This window comes from Ascidiella aspersa, chromosome 5, assembly GCF_963924565.1.
Source record: "Ascidiella aspersa chromosome 5, kaAscAspe10.2, whole genome shotgun sequence".
Lineage (NCBI taxonomy): Eukaryota > Metazoa > Chordata > Ascidiacea > Phlebobranchia > Ascidiidae > Ascidiella > Ascidiella aspersa.
The window spans coordinates 32,254,928-32,278,289 of NC_139451.1; the positions used below are offsets into that span (position 1 = coordinate 32,254,928).

At 34.5% G+C, this 23,362-nt stretch overlaps 3 protein-coding genes across 3 annotated transcripts; all 3 read right to left on the bottom strand.

Moving 5' to 3' along the window:
• Positions 1–753: 753 nt before the first annotated feature.
• Positions 754–13,531, bottom strand: LOC146146382 (kelch-like protein 3). Its single transcript, XM_083390740.1, has 11 exons — positions 13,450–13,531; positions 10,901–11,058; positions 9,382–9,505; positions 7,217–7,367; positions 6,780–6,997; positions 6,414–6,560; positions 6,223–6,325; positions 5,624–5,715; positions 3,430–3,610; positions 1,520–1,663; positions 754–953 (listed from the first exon to the last, which is right to left on the bottom strand). Exons 2-11 carry the CDS (start codon positions 10,975–10,977, stop codon positions 754–756), a joined length of 1,437 nt encoding a protein of 478 aa, XP_083246866.1. The 5' UTR covers positions 10,978–11,058; positions 13,450–13,531.
• A 1,809-nt stretch (positions 13,532–15,340) lies between these two features.
• Positions 15,341–18,720, bottom strand: LOC146146383 (kelch-like protein 35). The gene is made up of 4 exons (XM_083390383.1): positions 18,613–18,720; positions 17,605–17,769; positions 16,454–16,586; positions 15,341–15,865 (listed from the first exon to the last, which is right to left on the bottom strand). Exons 1-4 carry the CDS (start codon positions 18,650–18,652, stop codon positions 15,817–15,819), a joined length of 387 nt encoding a protein of 128 aa, XP_083246509.1. The 5' UTR covers positions 18,653–18,720; the 3' UTR covers positions 15,341–15,816.
• Positions 18,721–18,733: 13 nt separating this feature from the next.
• On the bottom strand, positions 18,734–23,238 carry LOC146146384 (kelch-like protein 25). Its single transcript, XM_083390741.1, has 7 exons — positions 23,124–23,238; positions 22,573–22,784; positions 21,824–21,970; positions 20,707–20,791; positions 20,234–20,358; positions 19,292–19,472; positions 18,734–18,759 (listed from the first exon to the last, which is right to left on the bottom strand). The coding sequence occupies exons 1-7, from the start codon at positions 23,236–23,238 to the stop codon at positions 18,734–18,736; spliced, it is 891 nt and encodes a 296-aa protein (XP_083246867.1).
• Between the last annotated feature and the right edge of the window lie 124 nt (positions 23,239–23,362).

Sequence of the window (23,362 nt, forward strand, 5' to 3'; positions counted from 1 at the left end):
ACCTGTATACATTCAACAATCGAAAGCAAACTAAGAAGTTTCCAGATAAAGTTTAACTTGGGCGCAATTGCAACAAATGATTCCCTTTATTGGTTTGGTAAAACCGAATCTAACCAATGTAGTTTCTGCAAAAAGGCTACGGAAACGGTATATCACCTGTTTTATTTGTGTCCTGTGACGTGTTTATTCTGGGAAAACGTGAGCTCGTGGTTAAGTATGAAACAACGAATATCGTGCTTTTTTCGCCATTTTATTTTTTAATAATAAAATAAATAAAAATATCTGGACACTTGTAGCGCAACATTAAGTTTATCTTTACCTCCTGTGCGTTTTGTTAATTGGGAAACGTTAAGGATTACCGAGAGGGGGTAAACAACCTCCACTACCTAGTGGCCCACGCATAACTTCGTTAATACTTAGTGTGTCGTTATTTTGCAAGTGGACCAACAATGTTAAATGCTCCAGGGCCTTTCCATATTTATATTGGGTTATTTTTAATTGTGGTTTATGAAGAATTTGCGTAAGTTTAGATTAACAGAAGGCCAAATGATTTTAGCAATATTCGTTTTAATAAATTCTGATAGTATATTTTATATTCTGTTCAAGATAACGTCGTGTCGTCGTCTCTATTTCGAGTAAACTGTAAGTTAGACAAAAACTTTCTTTTCTTCTGTTTTACAAATTTTCTTAGTAAATTTTGGACACAAATCATTAAAAGCAGTTAGTTTTGCGCTTGTTTTGCCTAAATAAATATTATTGAATGTAAAGAATGTAAACAATATAATTACCATTGTAACCGCAAGTTGCGTAAATGTTTCCTTGAAACGCAGCAACTGAAACACCTGCTCTATCTTCATTCATGTGTTGAATTGCTGACCACCGATTATCCGAGAACTTCTCACATGAGTTGAGGCGTGATGAGCCGTTATATACACCAATAACAAAAAGTGAACCTGGCAAAACAACCAACAAAAACTCAACACAAAAGTTTAATATTAATAAAGCTTTACTTGTTATGGGCAAATAATGGCATTTTTTTATCAAATGCCTCTTGAGAAAACATAGCAAAATGTTCCAGTTTCGAAAAATACGTAACGGCCTCAAATAGATTAGAGTAGCCAGGACGGGCAAAAAGTGAAGCCCGTATACCAGACAAGTCATATTGTAGGTTTATATAACACAAAAATAAAATTAGGGATGGTTATAAATGACATCGAAAATTAGCAGTTTAAGGGAAACATTTAATTAATCAGTGACGTCATAACAAGCGCCGTTGAAAGGCTAAAAAGTTATCAAACGGTCAAGTTGAATAGTTCACCAAATATTCCAACCTCATAATCATAATATCGAGAATATTAATCTGTTAAACCCGATTTGACAAAACATAATTTAGCTCCTATACGTGACCGCAACAAACACATACTTTTATGTTTACGTTACAATGCTTATATGATAGAAAGTTGGCAACACTCGCAAACAGCTGATAGCGATGCGAGGTAAAGTCAACTTTCATCCTTACCTTCAAATTCGACCATTGCGTGGCCACTTCTCGGTTGCATCAAGTCAAGGCCCTTGCTCCAGGAATTGTTGTCGGGGTCGTAGATGATACAACTTGATAGAAGCCCACTGCTGTTGTTATAACCACCGGTGACGTAGATCAAACCTGGGTTCAAAGCAAAATATTTATATTAAACGGAGCTCTTAAGCACAAAAGATACGCAACAACAACAAAAACAAGCTCACATATTGTACCCGGGCAATTGTTCATATTTCGTCAAATTCCGATCGAAATGTTGACGTTTTTCAACAGAATACATTTTTTAATACGCGAAAATGAGCACCAAAAACTACACATTTGCCAAAATGGCGGACGTTATAGAATAGTGTTCATTCATAAGATATCGAGTTGTAATTATTAGTTCAATTAAAACGGGAGAACCTAAAATTTCCACTTTATCAGCAGTCTCCTCAGTTTATAATAAACATTGTCATTTTATGAAAGTGACATATTTACAAAAAAATTAATATGCAACAAAATCACAGGGTAGGAATGTTCAGGAAATGCGTTTCTAAGATAAGTACTCGACCCGGCCGAGTAATGCACTGTGCCGAGTATTCGAGTTTGGAACTTTGTGAAACCACTTAACTCGGTGACCGACATATTTGTGTTTGCCCCTGCGCAGAGTTTATGTTCGTAATTTATTTGAGGGTTTTTTTCGTGCAAGTAAATTAAATATGAATCCCAACAATTAATGCATGTCCAGTAAATAAATGAACCCAGCCACTTTGATTTGTGGGAGGGTGACATTGCTGGTTATCATTAAAAATATGAAGTTATACTTTACGCGACTTCCCATAATATAAAAAACATAAATTACATTTTAAGACGGAGGTTCCCAAACTGGACACCGCGAGACTTTGCCAGGGGCGCCTTAAATTGCAATGATTTTCAACTTTTTAAACAATTTGACAATTAACAAAACTTGTGGACCACCAAAAGAAATGCAACGGTATTGAAGTTACGTTACGGCACAGCCTAATAATTACAAGCAATCACAGTTTTTCTGCTTTCTAACTTATTTTAGTGCGATATTTGAGGTTGTTTTGAAGTGCATAACTTTGGTAATTGGGCATAAACTGACAAACGACCAACACGAACACACCTTTTCTTTTTTTCTTGGCTGTTGGGTAAGAGAAGCTCAATATAATGGTATTGTCAATGTCACAATGGTAGGCTTACTCAATTAAAATCAGATGCTCTATTTAGGCCCATTGTGCAAAGCCAATAAGTTTTCGCAGAAAAGTAGATAATGTTGCGCGGATTTTTGTTTGGATAGTATCAATAGGAACTTAATTAAAAAAACTAGTTAGCCAAACTATCCAAGGTCAAAAGGACATAGTAGGGCACCATTCTGCATTCATTACGGCGCCGCGAGTGTAGATAAGTTTTTAAAGGGCACCGCCGACAAAAAGTTTGGCAACCGCTGATCTAAGTGGTTCATTTAAAATGAGTTTAAAAATGTTTAAATAGGCACGAGCAGCATGTCTGGGGTTCTGAGTTCAACTTCGAACCCACGGTTTACTTGCAATGCTTGAATCCTCATGACGACGTGAAGTTAGAATTTCAAAAAGGTTTCCGGTAAATTTCTAGAAATGCTATTTAAATCTTGGGGAAAACAATGTTCATATTAAGCTCGTTTACGCAACAGGTTGTACAAGTAAAATGTCTGCGGCGAAGCGATTTTTATATTTTTTGAAACTTGCCGTGTGCATTTTAATACAGACGATGGACGTATTGCGTACAGCCTAGATTCGACTAAATAGTGAAACCAGTCTGTAACGTTTCCGTCAATTTTCAATGCCAAAGCGAACGTGCGTATGTTTTACATAGGTTCACTTACTCTTTTAAATAAATAATTTGTTTCTCACCATTTAAAACAGCACAAGCGGCATGATATCGACCTTCTGGCATATCGGCCAAAACTGTCCAAGTTCGATCAGTGAGGTCAAACATTTGGCATTTTTTCGTGTTTTTACCAAATCCTCCAAAGATGAAAACCTTGTTCATCAACTTCACAGCGGTCGCGCGATAAACTGGAAAGATCGGTTGCTGGAAATATACGAACATAAGTTGGGTAAAACGCCACAGTTAGACGCGCATTAAAACAAACACACAATCAGGAAATATCATGTATATCAAATTTCAAGAGCTCACACACATTTGATTTTTTTCTAATCGTTGGATGTTTTCTGCTATGCTTCAATGGAAACCAAAAAGTTCATTAAAACTTGTTCGCTCTTTCAGAGAAATCACAGCCTAAATAATGTTATCTGCATTTACACTAAAGTTCATGTGATAGATTTTTAACCCAACACGTTTGACTTTTTTTAAATTAACAAACTTTCGATACCTGCCAAATTATAAAGCTACCATGAATTAAAGAAGCCTCGTGAGAAGTCTGGAAGGTATACGACTTTACGTTATTACAATAGAGGTTGCTTTACAGGGGCTTTGATTAATGCCTTATAACAACAACTTAAAAATACATGATATGCTGTTTGGTGGCGCCCTTATGCTATAAATCAGTGGTCGGCAACCGCCGGTCCGCGAACCGCTAGCGGTCCGCGAGGAGTTTTTACCGGTCCGTAGCAGGGTTGCCAGACTAAAATTTTCTTTAAACACGAACTGGGCGTAAAAACCTGGTGAAAACTCAAAAATAATTAAATGTATTTTTTATATTTAACACTTTTTTTTTTTATTATTTATCGTTTTAATATTGATGTGATAAAAAATCACAATTAGTATCAATCTCTCGTGAGGTTTAAAACAACTTGTTTGCTGTGGCCATATGAGTTATATAGCACGTTCACGAGATCAAAAATTACATATATTTATTACAAAATATAACTTCTAGACATTAACATCTAAAGCAGAGTTTCTTGGAGGGTGTTCGAACTGCTAAGGGTGGCAAAAACTGTTCTAAGGGGTGCGAGAATTGTATTACTGTAATTCATATCTTTGCTCCGTTAAATGTAAATTTAACTCACATTTTTGCATAGTGTTAAAAAAGGCCTAAAGACAACCACTGGCCTAAAGAATAGTCAGTTCAAAACTTTTATCAGTGAATGAGATTTTGCAAATTTATATCATTTTTAATGTTTAAGCGAGCTCACATTAAATTGCACTGGTCAGATTTGTGAAATTTGTTGTCAAAAAAGCCAATCTGGCAAGCCTTGTACGTATGTCTATCCAATAACTTTCAGGTTTCGGTCTGTGGTTCGTACTTTTTCATATTGCCGTTATTTTTTCGTTTTTATATTAGGCCTAAGTAGGCTAACTATTGAAACCATATTGTGTCGTGTGGGGCCTGATCAAAAATGGGATCTGAAATACATCATTATAGGTTGTACAAAATGTGACTTCGTTTGAAAGAATGCATTAAATATCCTTTTTTGACAAGCTGGTAAGAGTATAGGAATTTGTAATAATGGTATACAAGTATAATTTATGAAAAAACGGAAAGGCATAAAAGTTTTATTGAAATGAGCCGTGGGCTTGGTTAAATTAAATTCCTTGGCGGGCCGAATGCCGCCCGCGGGTTACATTACGTTCAATAATTTTTAGATGGGAGCATCTCTTTGCGGCAAAACTAGCTTAAAAAAATGTTGTAATAAATTTCCTTTACTGAACATTTGCTGTTTTTTAAGGCTGGTCCGCGACAAAATTTCAATTTAAGACCGCTTCGCAGTGCAAAAAAGGTTGTCGACCCCTGCTATAAATGACACAAAAATAGAAGCGCGGTTGAAATATACCCAACATTTGTTTGTGCTTTAAGTGAAATCAGAGCGAAAACGCGATTGGGCAAAAGTGGTATAGAATTTTACGGTTAATCAAGTGTTCACAATATGTGCAACTTGTTTAACAAATTCCCATTAAGTTTTGTTATCTGCAAATCGTTTTGTTTCGGTCAAAATTAAATAAATCAATTAAGTGAAGTTTTTAAAAATAGTTTTAGACTGCTCACTTCACTTTGGTTGTTTGTTGTTTTAGTGGAAAGTGAACTTTGTATTTTTAATAATATACATGTTTATATTTACACAGTAATTATACACCATTATTTACCGGCAATACTTCTTTTTGCTTAGTCACTACATCAATTAGAACACATTTTTTCTCTGAATTTAAACCTCCAACCATCAAAATCTTTGTTGATTCTGCTTGCACACAATTCAAATTATAAGTTGAAAAAAAAACACACAAATTAAGAGACAGAGAGAGATGTGTTGCAGTACACATCTAAATTAGAGAATAAACAAAAACAATATTTATAGAATTTTAAATATATTTCTTTAGATTAGAAAAATATAGAATTAATTATTTTTACTTTATGAAGTCAATATAAGCAACAAAACACCTTTTTAATTCTATATATTCAAATATGGACAATTTTAGATATATTTCTTTAAATGACTACATTTCAAATACATTACAGCTAAAATTGTGTCAATATTTTATTTCACAATTGATTAATTATTCGAGTAGCTTTTACATTTACCTTCTTTACTAGCGACTAAAAAACGAAAAATTAATGAATCAGATTAACAAACCTAAAGCTATAAAAAATACATATATGCAAAAATGCTGGTATATGCTAAACATATAATGTTAGACATCAGATTTACACTTGAATAAAATTTTAGTGTTGATTAACTAATAGTAACCTTGAGCTGGGGATTGATAACCTTGGAGTTTGGGTTTTAGAAGAAAATTTCTCATCGCATCCATCACAGAATGACAACAAGCAACATTTTCTCGGACAAGAATCTTAAAAGCAAATAACAACATAGCTGTAAGTTAACAGTAATTTTATGCAAACCTAGTGAGTTAAGGAAATTGGAATAACTAAACCAACCTCGTCAATAACAGTGGTCTGCAAGAATTCACCAGAAAGAGTTGAAAGGTCAAGTTGAGAGAAGAGGTTAACAAAATGTTCCCTACGACTGGAAAGTTTGAAGTGAACCCATTGAATCATACCAGTGAAAACAAACTCTCCTTGTTTCTAAATGATAAGAAAAAAACACAACTGTGAAAAAATTAAAAATGCTTGTGCAAGGTTGTTTAAGTATACATATCTGTTAAACACAAACTGGCATTTAGAATAAATAGACAAGCTGATGTTAAAATGCACAACAATCCTAAGTCAGCAATACCCGCTTTTAAATCCCATTTTTACTATTTCCAGCATAAATTTAAAAAAAAAATGTCATACTAAAGTTACCTTGGTATTTTCATGATTGATTATTGCAGACATAGAGTCAAAATCCAGTTGTTTAAAGTCATCTTGTTGCACAACAGCTTCAAAGTTGTCATGTATCACTTGTTTTGCTCTTTCCTCAATTTCGGTGAGGTGGTATCTCTGGGCATGAGCCAGGATTTCCAAGCAATTATCAACACCCACCATTTGCAAGATGTACTTGGCACATTTGGATTTAAGAACTATAAAAAACAAAAGAGGTGTTCAATAATTTGAAATCAATAACCAACATTCGGCATATTGCTACGAAACTTAAAAAAATAGACTATTGTTACTAGTTATACAGTTGAAATTGTGTGAACCGGACATTACATGTTAGAATTAAAAATATTCTGTGGATTTAATTGTTTTTTCGAGTAAAGAAATAATAAATTAAAATAGATTATTATATATATAAATACATCCGATCTGTGTGTAGTCAGCATCTTCATGCAATTCCAATGCATTCTCATTTGTAATCTGCACATCATTAGTGTAAATGCAATTCAAAAGTCTCTCCAGTTGTTCATCTGTCATTTTAATTTTGATCTCTGCAGCAAATTGTTCTTTCATCTGAACAGTAACATGTGATCACATAATGTGAATTCATATTATCTGGCTAATGTTATCATTTAGTACAAGGGTGGTCCAAACCCAGGCCCGACATGTTGCCCGTGGCCTGCGAAACATTGTTGAATTATTTTAATGTGTAGGTCTACTGTTAAATGTTTTATCAAAGAAAGCTTAATGACCAATAAAAAGCAAGCAAACTGCAATTGTTTGGTTGCGATTACATTTTTCCGGTTGTACAATAAAATAAACCAGTTTCCTATCGCTCACCGAATTAGGATCCAGGGGGTGGCAAGAACGCCTAATTTTGGTATTTGTTATATCGGTTTAAGAAAGGCCGCAGTGCGTCACAAATGGAACTTTCTGAACTGTTTTGCGAACTTATAAGTTATATTTGCGCTTCGTTTTCCGTCTTTTTATTACGGACATTACATAAAAAGTACACCCTATATAAATTACTTTTTTCCCACTTTAAAGTAAATAATCAATAAAATTTATCGGGTTGTTAAAAAGTATTGCTTTACAGGTTTTTACTGTGACTTTAGGCTAACGCCCTGACCCTTTCCAAGATGCAATTTCAGCCAGGTCGATCTGTTCCTTTTTGCACGAAACGATATCTTTTTTGTAGTTTGGCGATTGTTTAGTATGCGACATCTCTCTTAAAATTTTAGTAAGACATACAATACACACGGTTTTTCACGATTATTCTACGCTTAGAAAATGCAGTCTTCTAATTAGAAAGTTAAATAGTCAAATGTTGTCATCCTTGGACCACCCTGATTTAGTTAACGGGTGGCCAGCGACATCATTGTATGTGGCCCGAGGAGCATTATTAAATTATTGTAATGCATAACATTCGAGGGTTTAATAAAATAAATGTAAGTGATAACAAAAAGCAAGCATGTTTTAATTGTTTCGTAAGAATACATGTTTCGAGTTAGACTATTGAATAAACCAGTTTTCGATCACTCATCATATTCGGATCGAGGGGTTTGGCAAGACAGGCATGCTACCTTTTGTTATGATTTAGACCAGTGGTGTTAAACAGCTTTATATAATTCCAGTGCCTTGCATAACAAAAATCGTGCATAATTTTCCTGTGTTATCTAAACTTGATTTCATTTGCACAAAACCGCAAAAGCATAGCAGCAGGTTTCCTGAGCTTATGTGTATTACGACGGTGCCTTTTGACAAAATTTTGTGAAGTCATCTTTAAACATTGTTTTGCCGCCAAACAAAAATCCATATGATGCATGCCTGTAGCCAAGTGCAGTGCTCTTTAATTTGTGTGCACGGTACACCCTAGTGTGCACCGAAATATGCATGGGGCGCACCACTACAAAATGGTATACAAAGGTGTATCACAAACTTTTAGGGAGCCATTAATGTTTGATTTTCCAGTAATTACCGATTTCTAAGACACAACGGTGCTGTAATCATTGTAAACTAACTTTCTCTTGCATTCCGTTTTTTGTATAAAGTTTAAATGCTGTTTTATGACATGCAATAGTACTCGCAAGCAGCCTGCAGCCAAAATCAAACTCTCACCGACAGTGTGTAAAACTTCGGCAGCTCAGCTCAGTTTGATTGACATGATGATATTGATATGCATATGATTTTTCATATCCCTTGTACCTCAGTTTACCTTTTAGGTAGACAGGATGCATTAGTTCGTCACAACAAATTTAAGGGTTCACCGAACAAAAAAGAGCACTGGGCTAGTGTATGTGGTCCACAAACTGTATTTAAAAAATATTATGGCCTGTGATGCAGTCAACCTTGGACCACCCTGATTTAGTATATAAAATAACAAAGATAAATTTTTTATGCATTAATAAAAAATTAAAAAATAGAAAAAAAAATAGCAGGTAGCTCAAGAATAAAAAATAATATAAAAACTGAAAACATAGCTTTTACAAAATACTTCTTAAGGTAGGAATTAATAAACCCTTAACATACAATTATTTACATAGTTCAAAACATGTGAATATTACTTCCTTTATTAATTATAACTTACCGGAGTTGCAAACATTTTGCAAAAGTACTCTGACATAAGTCCAAGCACAACTCTATGAACTGGAAAACATTTGGTTTCTGCCTTGAGCCTTACATCACAAAATTTCTTTTCAAACTTGCGATCACTAAAAATAGAAATTCAAGAAGGCGATTTGAATAGGTTGCTGAAATGTTTACAATTACCAGAGGAGCTGTTTTGATTATGTTTTGATATACCAACAGTTTATATATAGTAATTCTTATTTAAGGCACAAGTGAAATGATTCTACATTTTTGCACTTTAGCCCCTTATGGTAGCCAAGAAAGCCAATTGTTGACTTCTAGACAGAAAATGTTTTGGATACCTGGAATAGCTTTTCACAGAACATAAGCCGTTTTGTTTATTTTTACATTTGACGTAAGTTGAGTCAAATCGCTGAAAAGTTAAGTTTTCAGAAGTTTTTGGATAGATTGGAGTTAGACATAAAATTTATAATATACACCAGGTTCAAAATAGATTTAGTCATTAGTGGTTATTTTTACAACATTTACAGTGATAAGTTATGTAGCTTAGAAACCATAAACTAATAAAAAAAATAATACTGAACATTTGATCCAATATGTTCAGCTGGGTTATATTAGACTGTGAATATTGGGGTTGCTCAAAGTGGAATACTGGAACATAAAAACAAAGGTCGACATATTTCAACCCTAAACCTTTCTTTATTTCAGGCAAGAATGACAGAGTTGTTGTCGTAATGCATGTTTAAGTAGGAGGTGGTTACTGTGCTTTCTATAATATGCTGAAATAGCAAGTGGGTACAAATGCTTGGCCTTTTTGTCAAACAGTTACGGTGCTTAAATATGTTACCGTTCAGTGGGGGTTCTTTTGATTACAATATTTAGGACAAAAAAAGTGTTCCAGTATTTAGGGCAAAATCAATTACTATGTGATGTGCCACTATGTTTAATGCCAGGGATAGTGATTTTACATTTTCATGTGCATTTCCACAGCTAAAAAACAATCCAAGGCAAAGTGTGAAATAAGAATTCAACGAAGTATGATATGGGGTGAATCATGTTTTTATTGTCGTTATACATTTCAATGTCTGCAAAATATCCCAGAACAAACATTGTTTGTTTTTTTAGTTAATGCAAACTTTTTCTTTTAATTGTGAGAAAAATGCTAAACTGGGAAAATTTAAATGAATATTATTCCTTGGAAAATTCAATCCAATAATAGAAGTTGTATTCAAATGTATTTGAACGGGTTATTGCAAACCTGCAATCTAATTAAAATATTGTTCTGTATTTATTAAAATTTATAAACACTTGGTAAAAATATTCAAATCAGTAAACGAGTTGTTTGTTTCAAGTAATTTTCAACCAGTTAATACATTTTGAAATTTGCACTAGTAAGCACAAATCTTTAAGATTACACTAGAATTTATTGCAAAAGCTGTGGAAAGTACTTAAAAAACTAAAGTTTGGCAAACAGGCAAGCCGGGTAAAATGATCTTTTAAACAACTAACTGACTTACTGATTGAGCAGTTCCAATATATCAGGTTTTTCTGTGAAATCTTCTCGAAATGTGGTTAAAACATCTGCTGTTGCCATGTTGAAGTGTGAAAAACTTAACAGGACAGTAGTACTTATTTATGGTACTACTAGTTCTCACACTTCTGGGACTAGTGTTGGCTGCAATACAAAAAAAATGTTGTAATATTTTCTTTAAAAAATTTTAAAACGTTTAAAGTAAGGTACAGCTTAGAAAAAACTCAACGCTTTGTAAAATGAACAAACATCGACACTGGTCTAAAAGTGTACCACATTTATTTTAACACTAACAAAACGAGTTGTCAAAGTTGAAATTGCAAGGAAGGCTTATTAGGAATAAATATAATAAGAATACTTGACCCACCCAAACGCTAACTCGCATCCTAAACCAAACATTGTTAGCAACATAAACGCTTAAACGAAATGTGGTAGGATTCTAGACCAGCATTCATGTAGGAGTCGTCTTATCATTTGTTCTATTTTGTCGCAGTTCTGTCACCATAAATTCGGCCGCATTCAGTAATACGAAGATGTTATTTCCATGCTGTTAGGTAAACATGTCTGTGCTAAACAATTATATGGCAAAGCGATGTGTACAAAGGCCAAACGAGACTTAGCGAACTGGCCCTTAACCTAACCAACTAAATGTATAACTGAACTGAACGCAACTGGACACACTGCTGGAAGGTATGGCAGATTGTGACGAGATCTCGCGGGTACACAGCCGAAAAAATCGGGGTGACTGGGTGCAACAAAGGTCTAAAAAGTGCACCTCGGCCCCACCGGACCTAAGACACGACGTGACGAAACATGTCTGACTGTTGACTTGTTGCGTCATGCCTGAAAGCGACTCTGTCCAATCCCCACCGACAAAGCGCATGAAACTTGAACTGGCCAAAGCTAGGCTATAAAATTCAGTGGTGATCATGGTGGAGGCAAATAAAATGTAAATTTTGGAAGAAATATGTATTTGGAAACGTAACCAGCAGTTTATACGACAACATACATACTGGGTATACCCTATTTGTGAAAAAAGGTATAAAGAGCTTTCTTTCCATGTACTTATTTGCATTTTATTAAAACATGAAGATAAGTTTCAAAATTACGCAAAGACGTCTTCAAAATGTTTTTTTGAACTAGTCAAGCTGGTGAAATCAGACATGGGAAGGAAAGATACAAATTAAAAGGCTTTTCGACCGTACCAGGAATACATGTATATTGTATATAACAAAAAAATAACCTGCATAAACTTTTGAAATAACATTTCTAATATAAAACTTATAAAAACCTGTAAAAAACTAATGGTTTCTATCATAAAGCATCTTCAGACACGGTAAAAAAGTAAAAACATGTTTAGTCGTGTCTGTCTACTGTGCGTAAGATTTGCGTCAAGTCTGGTCGGTGGAGACCGACAACAAAATAAATAGCGTTCCATCTCATTAGTCACGATCAGACTGCTTTAAAGCGTTTTTGTCTAACCGGTGGGGATTCAGCCTAAATGTATGCCGCACCAGCATTTTACATATTTGGGGTGCGGTTCAGATATTTTTTCGGGTGCACTTATGATAGGCCTACCATATGTCCTCTTTTAGGAGGATTTGTCCTCTTTTCTCAAGAAAAGTAAAAGGTCTTCAGAGGACGCTTAAATATGCCCAAATGTCCTCTTTTGTCGCATTTTGAGTTAGTTGATTATTAACAAGACGTTTAGTAGCCATGAAACCTGCTGAATTGCTGGTTTTAAAATGGTATTCCAACCAATTGCCCTACTGGCCCCTAGATTAAAAACTTTGGATTTTGTAGCTTGAAATTACGCGTCTGTCATAATATTTCCGCCCAAATTTGCGCGGCCCAAAATAACGTTATTTGTAAAATTTGCATGGCTGAAAATTGAGTCCTTCACTGAAAACCACGACAAAAGTTTTGCGCGTCTGACCGCCCTTCCTGTTGATTTTACATTTACATGAAACGTGCCTCTATGACCGCGGCCTTAGTGTTACTCTATGGCAGGCTATGTTCTTATTTCTTACAGAAGCTTGTCTAGTTAGTATATAAGCATACAGGCAATTTCATTAATATTTAGTGTATACATTTTTATGACCTTGTTAAAAATGATCATTCCTTATTGGAAAAAGTTAGGGGAACCGCAAAGTATTCATGGGCTAAGTCTAAATAATAAATTTAAGTAGTTGTTTTTGTACCGTTAGTCTCCAACTACCAAAGAAATGTAAAGCATCATTAAACTCAAACGTAACAATTTTACTTTAGTTTTCCTTGCCGGCAAAAAATGTCCTCTTTTTCGGTGCTGAAAATATGGTAGCCCTAACTTATAAATGGTTGAAAAAAAACTCGCTGGAGCACTTGCCATACTTTCCACAGTGAACTGGAAAATTGCTCAACTCATTTAACTGAAAAAATAATGTAACGGATAGAAGTAATATACTGGATTGTTAGTACTGTGCATGGACCTTAAGCTATTTCTGTAAGTTGATTTCCGTTCTGATGTGATTCAATAAATTAAGATACATTTAATACCTTGCTGTGGTTAAGCTCTTGGAACATGCAACCTTCGAATAACCTTTAACAAATGGAGTCGGACTCAAAGCATAGCAGTAACCTTCATCAGCGGCCATTTTGAAAGTTTAGTTCCTCTTTGCAGTTTCGTTCTGTGGAATACAATAGAGACATAAAAAGTTTATAAAAAAAATGAACTGCATTTCTTTTACCAGTTTTGACAAAATGTTGCAGAAAAATTGCAAATATGGTTGCTAAATGAATTTTTTAAACTTCGGTGCATTTTTTGTATTTGTTGTTTGTGTTGGCGGTAAATATGCATTAAACCGTGACGGTTGTAACCAGCCTTTCGTAACTAATGACAACATAGTTTAGATTTCTATTTTTAATTAAAATTTATAAAATACGTTCGTTTGCGCAAGTTAGTTCTTTTACATTTTCGCGCATTGAAAATAAAATTTTTTTCGCTTAGTTTGTTAAACAACATTGCGCGTGAAAAGTTCTACGTTGCAAAGTTTTCACGTCAGCCCGAAGTTGATGTTCTCAAGCAAACGTAACAATAGCAGGACGCAAAAATGGTTGTGGAATCAGCTTTGTTTTCATAATTGAGATGCTTGCAGCACATTTATTCAATGTAGTTGTTACGGAAACTTTTCTGCTTTTTGCTTAATAGCTAATTGTTGGGATTTGAGTTTAACGAAACTAAGATAATTTAGCTCCTGTGATAAACTGACCGAACTTAAAGTTCGCATAATAGTTGTTAATGACTGTAAAAAAAGTTGGTTGTCTGGCAGTTGATTTTCCGGCACTGGTCTAGAATCCTACTACAGCGTTAAAACAATTATTAAATCAACAAAATATTTTTGTTTGGGTGTGAGTTAGCGAATAGATTTGGGTGGGTCAAGTATTATTATATTCCTTATTTAATAATTAGCTTCAATACAAAAGCCACAAATTAAAAAGATGTTATTACGCCTCTATATCGTTAAAGTTGCCTAAAATTTAAATTTGAAAAGTATTATATTATATTACTAAAACAGTCGTGTTAAGTGCTTTTCAAGGAATGCACACTCAAATCATACTCTTAAGGGCGTTGTTGTATGAAGTAGTGTTTCCCTTAATACAGGTCTTTTTAAGGAATAAAACGCGATTTTAATTTCGGTTAACATCTCTGTTTTATCGTTGGAATAATCAGTCAGCTACTAAAAAAATAATCTACCATGCGAACAAATTGATTGTTACAACATTGTTTTTGGCTAATTTTTTGGTTATTTGTTTTTTTTTAATATACCATTGTTTTGGATTTTTGTGGCTCTTGGGGCCCATCAGCCGAACAACTAGATTCTAGACAAAAGAGTGCGACAGAAAGTAACCATTTCATCGATAACGTCTATAAAAATTGCAAACTACAATTATCGACTATGAGAACGCAATTTCGTGACGGCTTATTCGAAGATAAATGTTAAAGGCCATGAAACGAGAACTCAAAATCGGCCACTGGGTGGGGCTGTGCTGTCTCCCGGCAATTCACGTCAATCATCCCAGGGTCGGTCCATTGTTGAAAATCATATAAAAGCGACAAGCAAAGTGGGAGTCAACTCACTTCAGTAAATAAGCACTTGTAAAATTACAAGCATCAAACAAGCTTGTTTGCTAAATTCGTTTGGCGTTTTTAAAAATCTAAATTTTAGTTAAAAAACAACAAAAAGTAGATCACAAGGTTTAGGGACGATGAACGAGTGCGCTTTAAGATACACAGACAGTCAGACAAAAATAAAACATTTACAAGTTTTCGGCGATTTTGAAAACATTTTTGTGTGAAAGCGGTTAATATAGACACGACTGGTGAATGGACCCAATTGGCAACAAAGTAGTTTAAAATCACTTATCACATGTTTGGTGGTTCGGGAAAAGTAGAAGTGGAGCAATTAACTTTATTTTACAACTGTTTGAATAAGAACAAACATGAAAAAAAGCTTAGGCTACTTGCTTCGATAAGATAGTACTCAAATAACTTCAACGGTAGAAACAAAACGAACATAGCTCAAAAATTAGGTGAATAAATCATAAGCTAAAAAGATAGAAAAAATTAAGTTTTAAACAATATTTAAAAACGTAATATAGATCAATATAAGGCGCGAATGCATCCGATTAGGCAACCCAAGAGTGGTGTTGGTGTCCACTTAAATCAGGTTAAGCATTATCTGACTGGTAAATACGACTACAGTAATGTTGGCAACAGCTTGGCTCTATTAAGTAAATAGACACTTGGCAGTGGACGCTAAAGAACTTTTTGAAGTTGGTCAAACAAAATATTAGGCTCTGTGCCATTTAAACTGCAACAATACAAGCATAGTTAAAAAAATCATCAGTGTGGAAACAAACGGTCTACTTGTTTTCTTGTGGGTCGTAAACTTCCACAGATTTCTCTTCGTCTCTGCAACATGAAGATGAACAACAACGATATAAACAATTTGCAAAACAAACACTACATTGATAATAAATTGCAAAGCCAAAAAGGTCAACTAGATCGGCATCATCTTGATTAAGACCTTTCCATACGAACTTGTATCATCTTCAGTCAATGTGACTGAGAAGCAATTCAAGCATCGCTCATTGCGTCCCATCTCTTATAAGTGATGCTTAATGTGCTTCTGAGTCACATTAACTGAAGATGATACAAGCTCGTATCGAAACGTCATCAAGATGATGCCGATCTACTCGACCTTTTTGGCTTTGCAATTTATTATCAAGCTGCATTACAGATCCGTGCTTGTGTACCCCAAAACTGCATTGCCGAGCCGACAAATAGTTTTACCTATCGTAAGCTTTATTGTCAGAAACAATCCGGTAAATATGTCTATATTTAATAAACACGAAGCTAAAATGACAAATACGAAAGCTATTAATTATTACTCCAACTCTATACGTTCTGTGTTTATTGATAATGTTAACTAATCAAATATTGTAGTTTTACTTTTTGCTTGTTTGCATAATAACTTTATATGCAATTCGGAGTTCTTACCCGCAAATAACATGTAGCTTTCCTTGCCACACACAAGTTGCATGGAACCATCGTCCAACGTTGGTGGGTCGAACTTGAGTCCACGAGTTGCTTATTGAGTCATATCGTTCTACTGTGCTTGGGCAGTCCTCACCTGGCAAAAAAAGCACAATTGGTGAAGTCTGAACCAGGGCTTTGGAGCTGGAGCCCACAGTCGTGCATTTTCAACGGAGCTGGAGCTGGAACCGGAGCTCTACGTGAAATTCAAATGGAGCTGAATCAGTTGTTTAAAAAATAGCTCCGGCTCCAATGTATTTTATAAGATGCTATGTTACTACTAATAGCTGAATTACTATAATTTAACAGCAACCCTTCACAAAATTAAGAATTGTTGCCTCTTTGGCGCCACCTTTTCTAACTAACCACGTTGCTGAGGGAATTGACAGCAGACTGAGTAGAGCAGTCAGCTGCAACCCACTATACTGTCTACTGACTGACCACATTTGATCGTTTTCACCGGAGCTGGAGCAGTGGTATCAATAAGCTTCGGAGCTGGAGCTAACCTATGATAAAAGAGAGCTCCGGAGCTGGAGCCGGAGCAATTTAACATTTACGCCTGCTCCAAAGCCCTGGTCTGAAGACGCTTTCATGTTTTGATTTAACTCGTGTTTTGCTGAAACCTCAAAAATGTTTAAAAGTTTAGATGAATACGAATAGCTTGTGACAACCTACAATACATATCGCTACTTCTTTATGGGGATCTGACGTCGAAAAATGAAGTTCGATTTCTTATTCAAAGCATTTCACCGCATTTTCAAACTTGTTAAGTTGTTGAAACGAACAACCGACATTGCAAAACAAATATAAACGTTCCTTTAGTTGAAGCTGTTTTATGTATTCCTGTCCTTTTTCGAAAGAATCAACAGCCTGCTCATGGCAGAAATTTAAAACGACTCTTTTCAACTTTTTTATATACGACCAAAAAAGGTTTTGCCAAAAATATCCCAGTGAATTTTCGTGCTATCGGGCAAAGCGTAAATAACTCATTTCTTCTGTTTACAAATGTTCCACATAAAGACACAAATCTATAAAACCTAAAATAAAAAACTACTAAAATAAAATATTCACAAACCTATTGAATGTTTAATAAAGAATGCAAAAACTACAATTACCATTGGAACCGCAAGTTGCGTAAATGTTTCCTTGAAATGCAGCAACTGATAAAAAATCTCTAGCTTCATTCATGTGTGGAATTGCTGACCACCGATTATCCGAGAACTTCTCACATGAGTTGAGGCATGAACAGTCGCTATGTCCACCAATAACAAAAAGTGAACCTGGAAAAACAACAAACAAAAACACAACACAAAGGTTTATTACAGGGGTGGAAAAACTGCCGCTCGCAGCCGCATGCGGATCTCCGGTATGTTTTTTGTGGCTCTTCTAGTTGAATCGTAAAATTCCAAAAAATTGTAAAGGTTACCAACAGTACTGTTTATAAACGTTTCTCTATTTTTTCTTTTTTTTATTTAGGCCAGCATTTCGATTTTGACGTAACACTAGACATAGAGTCCGAAGAGTTACTGTAGTTAACAAAAGACTGATATTGACAAATATTTTGCGTGTTATTTTGCTATTACCGTTATTATTATTGTGTTGATTATTACCGTTTTGCTACAATTCTATTATTATTGCTGACCTTGCATTATTTACCGTTTTTGTATTAAAATAATTTTGAGGCTCTCTGGTACTTGTATTTTCTGCAAATGGCTCTTCCATTGAATACATTTGCCCACCCCTGGTTTAATAATAATAAAGGTTCACTTTTATAGGCAATTGTTTAACAGATTTTTTACTGCAGAAGTTTCTCAAATGCTACTTACGCTCTAATTTTCGTAAAGTAACAAATAGTTTCACATTAATTTCAAGTAGCCAGGACTGGGAAAAAAACATACGAGCCAAGTCTTACTGTAGGTTTACTAAAAAAGTAAGTTGATTAAAAACATAACGTTGACAAAAGTTTCAAGTCATCCTATAGGGAGTCAATAACCTTATTTTAAACTTACAAATGTCTATTAAATAAACTCTCCGGTATCCAATATCACATTAACAATCCTTCTTAAAGTTGGGTCCGCAAACAGCTGATAGCGATGCGAGGTAAAGTCAACTTTCATCTCTACCTTCAAATTCGACCATTGCGTGGCCACTTCTCGGTTGCATTAAGTCAAGTCCCTTGCTCCAGGAATTGTTGTCGGGGTCGTAGATGTAACAAGTTGATAGAGGCCTTCTGTGGTTATTTTTTTAACCTCCGGTGAAGTAGATCAAACCTGAGTTAACAGCAAAAATATTTATATTGAACGAAGATTTAAGCACAGACATATAAGCAACAACTGAAAGGCGAATTATAGAAAAACTGTTATTTAGGTTTTACAAATATGCCAGTCGGTAAGGCAAATATGCCAGTCGGAAATTACAAATATGCCAGATCGAAAGGTTGCCTTTTTAAAACACTTTACATATTTTGAAAACGCTAAAATGAGAACAAAAATTACACATTTGTCAGAAACTGTCGAGTAGATAGACAGCATCTTGATAAAGACGTTTTGATACGAGCTTGTATCATATACAGTTGATGTACAATCAAGATGATGTCGATCTACTAGACCTTTTTGGCTTTGCAATTCATTATCAAGCTACATTACAAATCCGTGCATAATATACCCAAAAATTACACAGCAAACAGTCGACAAAATAGCGGACCAAGTCCGTAACGTTTCCGTCAGTTTTCAATGCTGAAGCGAACGTGCGTTTGTTCAACACAGGTGTATTTGTCATTTTAAATAAATAGTTGTTTCTCACCATTTAAAACTGCACAAGCGGCATCACATCGGCTTTCTGGCATATCGGCCAAAACTGTCCAAGTTTGGTCGATGAGGTCAAACATTTGGCAACTTTTATTGATTTCACCATCTCCACCAAAGATGAAAACCTTGTTCATAAACTTCACCGCAGTCGCACAATAAAGTGGAACGACCGATTGCTGGAAATAAAACCACAGTTGAACTAATTTTGAACAAAAAACACAGAATTACTAAATTAGCTTCGAGAATGTGTAAAATTTCTGATCTATATATTGTTCACTTCCAGAAAAATAACAAGGTGAAATTTTAAACTACACGCATCCCTTTGGTCACTAACGCATATCAGTAAGTGACTACTGACTAGTTAATATAATCGATTGGGTTAAAACAATGGACACTTGGAGATGTTTAACAATTGCTTTAGAACAGTGATGTGATTCCCAAACTTTTTTTCTCGCGTACCATATTGAGCTTTTGTACAGTGATCATGTACCACCTAAGTTACATATGGCTAGAATATATCAAACTATAACTATTTTAGCATATAGATAAGAAAATAAGCATGTAGCTGTATTAAAGTTTAACAAACGTCATTCCAAGAAGCATAAAAGCCATAAACTAAACAAAACACAGCAAATAGTTTTAATGCGATTCATGTAGTTGTTTTGTCTCCACCAGCTGCTAACAATTAACGTTTTATTATCTTGAACAAGATAAGTGTTACGTCATAAATATGCAAATTAAAGGTCACTAAAACGCAACATTGCAAATTATCGAATCTGAAAGTTCTATTGGTTGAAAGTTTTCTGAAAATTATACATTATGCTTTAAAAAGGTTTCGCAAAATTTATACGTAGTCGCATACCACCTGAAAGACTCTCGCGCACTACCGATGGTGCGCATACCACAGTTTGGGAACCACAACTTTAAAACAATTCACTCCACTTTGACCATTTATATACTTATCACTTGCCGGCAATTCTTCTTTCTTTTTGGTTATGACATCATACTGCACACATTGTTTCTCTGATCCATCACCTCCAACCATCAGAAACTTTGTTGATTCTGCTGGAGTAACACTCGTTTTTTAAGACATGCCGGTTGTCAGCATTTATGAAACACTTGTCAGTAGGTAACACAAAATATGTTCATGCTGGTAAATACCTAAATCTATATGAGTTGCAAAACATTAATTAAATCATTTATTACTATTTTTTTTTTTTTGGTTGTAGTAAATTAATTTATCATTACTATAACTAACTGTTAATGGCGTTGTAAATCTAGTTTGACAAAAATATTAATGAAGAAATAACAAAAGGTGTATGTTTTTCAATGCTACACAACCTAGTAAATTCTACCTCATAACTAAAGAAAAAAATCTGATAAATTATAAAAAATCTGATGAAGTATAACCTTGAGGTTTGGGTTGAGTTTTGAGAAGTTTTCCCATCGCTTCCATTACAGCATGACAGCAAGAAACGTTTTCACGAACAAGTGACTAAAAACAAAATACTCGGTTATTTTGTTTTAATTGAATGATTTCAAAACATGAGCCAACCAATTTTTACAAGTTAAATGTTTCAGTTAATTCTGCTTTCATACAGTTAACTGTCTCATACTTCATATCAGTTCTGCACAACATACGACCCACGACCTTTAAAGTGGTCTGCATGTGGCTCTTGATGTAATACAATTTTTCTGTTAATTGCTTCTGTTTTAGACCAGTGAAGACTTGCTTGCGTATCACATGATCATACATCATTATATGGCTCTTTTGGTAGCTCCATATCGCTCTTTTGATGAAAAAATCTTCCCGCTTTCCTAACTTTATTTATCCTTTTCTATTACACATAGTAGCAAATTATTGTCGCGAATCTTTTTATATCCAAAAGGCCCTATTTTTTCAACAGACTTCGTAATTAAAATTGTATAAACTTAGCCAATTCATTTTGGTGCATATTATTGACAGTCCTTTAAATGAGAACAAAATAAACGACCCTGCTCAATTTACTATTTTTTTCCAACTTATAACTAGATGTTAAAAAGTGTTATTTGGCTCTCATGGAAATACAACCAAGAATATTGGACTTTTATGGCTTCCTTAGCTTAGGTTTCGGACCCCTGCCATACATAATTGCTGTAATGATTTGCGAAAGAAACAAAGCGCATAGTTTAGCTATGAGTTAACACCCTTGGAACATAATCCGCTTGATAAAATCCAATATATCATTTTTTTTGTGAACACAATGCATCATGTCGTCTAAATTTAGGTTATCCAATTTAAAGAAAAAACTAATAAATTTTTTTTTGTGCTTCGTGCAAAAAATCAACTTGGTATTTTTATGTTGTCCCACTATTACGTAATCGTGACAACGCATTGTAGTTGGTATAATGTGTGAGGAATGGTACAAGCCAGTAAAACCAGTTCAGTACAAAAAAAAACAATGATATAACTCACTATAAAACTGTACAATAGCTCCTGCTATCTAAAATAAAGCAAGCTTTTTGGGGATTAATAGCTGTAACCCACCTCAAAAATAACGCTTGTCTGAAAGAATCCACCAGAAAAAGTTGAAAGGTCAAGTTGAGAAAAAAGTTTTACAAAATGTTGCTTACGCTCGGAAAGTTTGAAGTGAACCCATTGAATGATTCCAGTGAATACAGATTCTCCTTGTTTCTAAAGATAACATTCCTGATGTGTATATATATAATTATATGCACATATTTGCAGATTATAAATATATTAGACCAGTGCTCTTCAACCGGGGAACACGGTGCACCCTAGTGTGCACCAAAATATGCATGGGTGTACTAGTACGAAAAGGTATACAAGGGTGCACAAACTTTTAATGAACCATTAATGTTACATCGTATTTACCAGTAATTACAGATTTCTATGAGACATTGGTGTAATCGTTGTGAACTAACTTATTGAGACATGCAGTCTGTCTTTTTTGCCTGACTGCCGTGGTGAAAGTTGCATTTTTGTTTTTTGTGTAAGGTTTGAATGTTGTTTTATGACATGCAATAGTACTCGCAAGCAGCCTGCAGCCATAATCAAACCCTCACCGACAGTGTGTAAAACTTCGACAGCTCCGCTTGGTTTAATTGACATGATATGTATAAAATGTTTCATATCGCTTTTTACCTTTTAAGTTAACAGGGTGCATGAGTTTGTCACAAAAACTTCAAGGGTTCACCAAACAAAAAAAGGTTGAAGAGCATAGTACTAGACAATATAAATGTACTACATACATATTTATTCCCCAATTACCTTACATTTTCATCCTTAATTATTGCAGACATAGAGTCAAAATCCAGTTGTTTAAAGTCATCTTGTTGCACAACAGTTTCAAAGTTGTGATGTATCACTTGTTTTGCTCTTTCCTCTATTTTGGTGAGATGGTATCGCTGGGCATGAGCCAGGATTTCCAAGCAATTATCAACACCCACCATTTGCAAGATGTACTTGGCACAGTTGGATTTAAGAACTATAAAAAACACAAAATTGTGTTTAAATGATTGATTAAATAACCAAAATTGCCATGTAAAAAATATTGGTATGAAAGGTAAATCAGAGACTTTTGTTACTAATTATTGTTAAAATTGTTTTAACGAGACATTACATGCTGGAATTGAGACTTTTCTGCATATTTATATACTTTTTAGATTAAGAAAACAAAATAACAAATCAAAATAGATTATTATATACAGTTTAAATTGTTAAATAGGACATTACATGCTGGAATTAAAAATATTCTGTGAATTTAATTGTTTTTTCAAGTAAAGAAAAAATAAATTAAAAACGATTACTATATATATATAAATACATCCAATCTGTGTGTAGTCAGCATCTTCATGCAATTCCAATGCATTCTCATTTGTAATCTGCACATCATTAGTGTAAATGCAATTCAAAAGTCTCTCCAGTTGTTCATCTGTCATTTTAATTTTGATCACAGCAGCATGTTTTTCTTTCATCTAAACAGTAGTACCTGATCTGTTAGCATTGATACCACCCTAGTATCGGACGAGTACCACTACTAGCATCATATATGGCAGTGGTTCT

What these genes read in the sequence shown, in the direction of transcription:
- LOC146146382 (XM_083390740.1), bottom strand. Translation starts at nt 10,977, where the DNA reads ATGGCAACAGCAGATGTTTTAACCACATTTCGAGAAGATTTCACAGAA. An exon ending in AGCAAAAAGAAGTATTGCCG is followed by an intron (nt 3,611 to 5,623) that starts GTAAATAATGGT and finishes GTATATTTCCAG; the next exon opens with CAACCGATCTTTCCAGTTTA. An exon ending in CGCTTGTGCTGTTTTAAATG is followed by an intron (nt 1,664 to 3,429) that starts GTGAGAAACAAA and finishes CTTTGAACCCAG; the next exon opens with GTTTGATCTACGTCACCGGT.
- LOC146146383 (XM_083390383.1), bottom strand. Translation starts at nt 18,652, where the DNA reads ATGCAACCGAGAAGTGGCCACGCAATGGTCGAATTTGAAG. An exon ending in CGCAATGGTCGAATTTGAAG is followed by an intron (nt 17,770 to 18,612) that starts GTAGAGATGAAA and finishes TTGTTTTTCCAG; the next exon opens with GTTCACTTTTTGTTATTGGT. An exon ending in AAGCTACATGTTATTTGCGG is followed by an intron (nt 15,866 to 16,453) that starts GTAAGAACTCCG and finishes TTCATGTTGCAG; the next exon opens with AGACGAAGAGAAATCTGTGG.
- LOC146146384 (XM_083390741.1), bottom strand. Translation starts at nt 23,238, where the DNA reads ATGACAGATGAACAACTGGAGAGACTTTTGAATTGCATTTACACTAAT. An exon ending in ATATAAATGGTCAAAGTGGA is followed by an intron (nt 19,473 to 20,233) that starts GTGAATTGTTTT and finishes TTTTATTTCCAG; the next exon opens with CAATCGGTCGTTCCACTTTA. An exon ending in CGCTTGTGCAGTTTTAAATG is followed by an intron (nt 18,760 to 19,291) that starts GTGAGAAACAAC and finishes CTGTTAACTCAG; the next exon opens with GTTTGATCTACTTCACCGGA.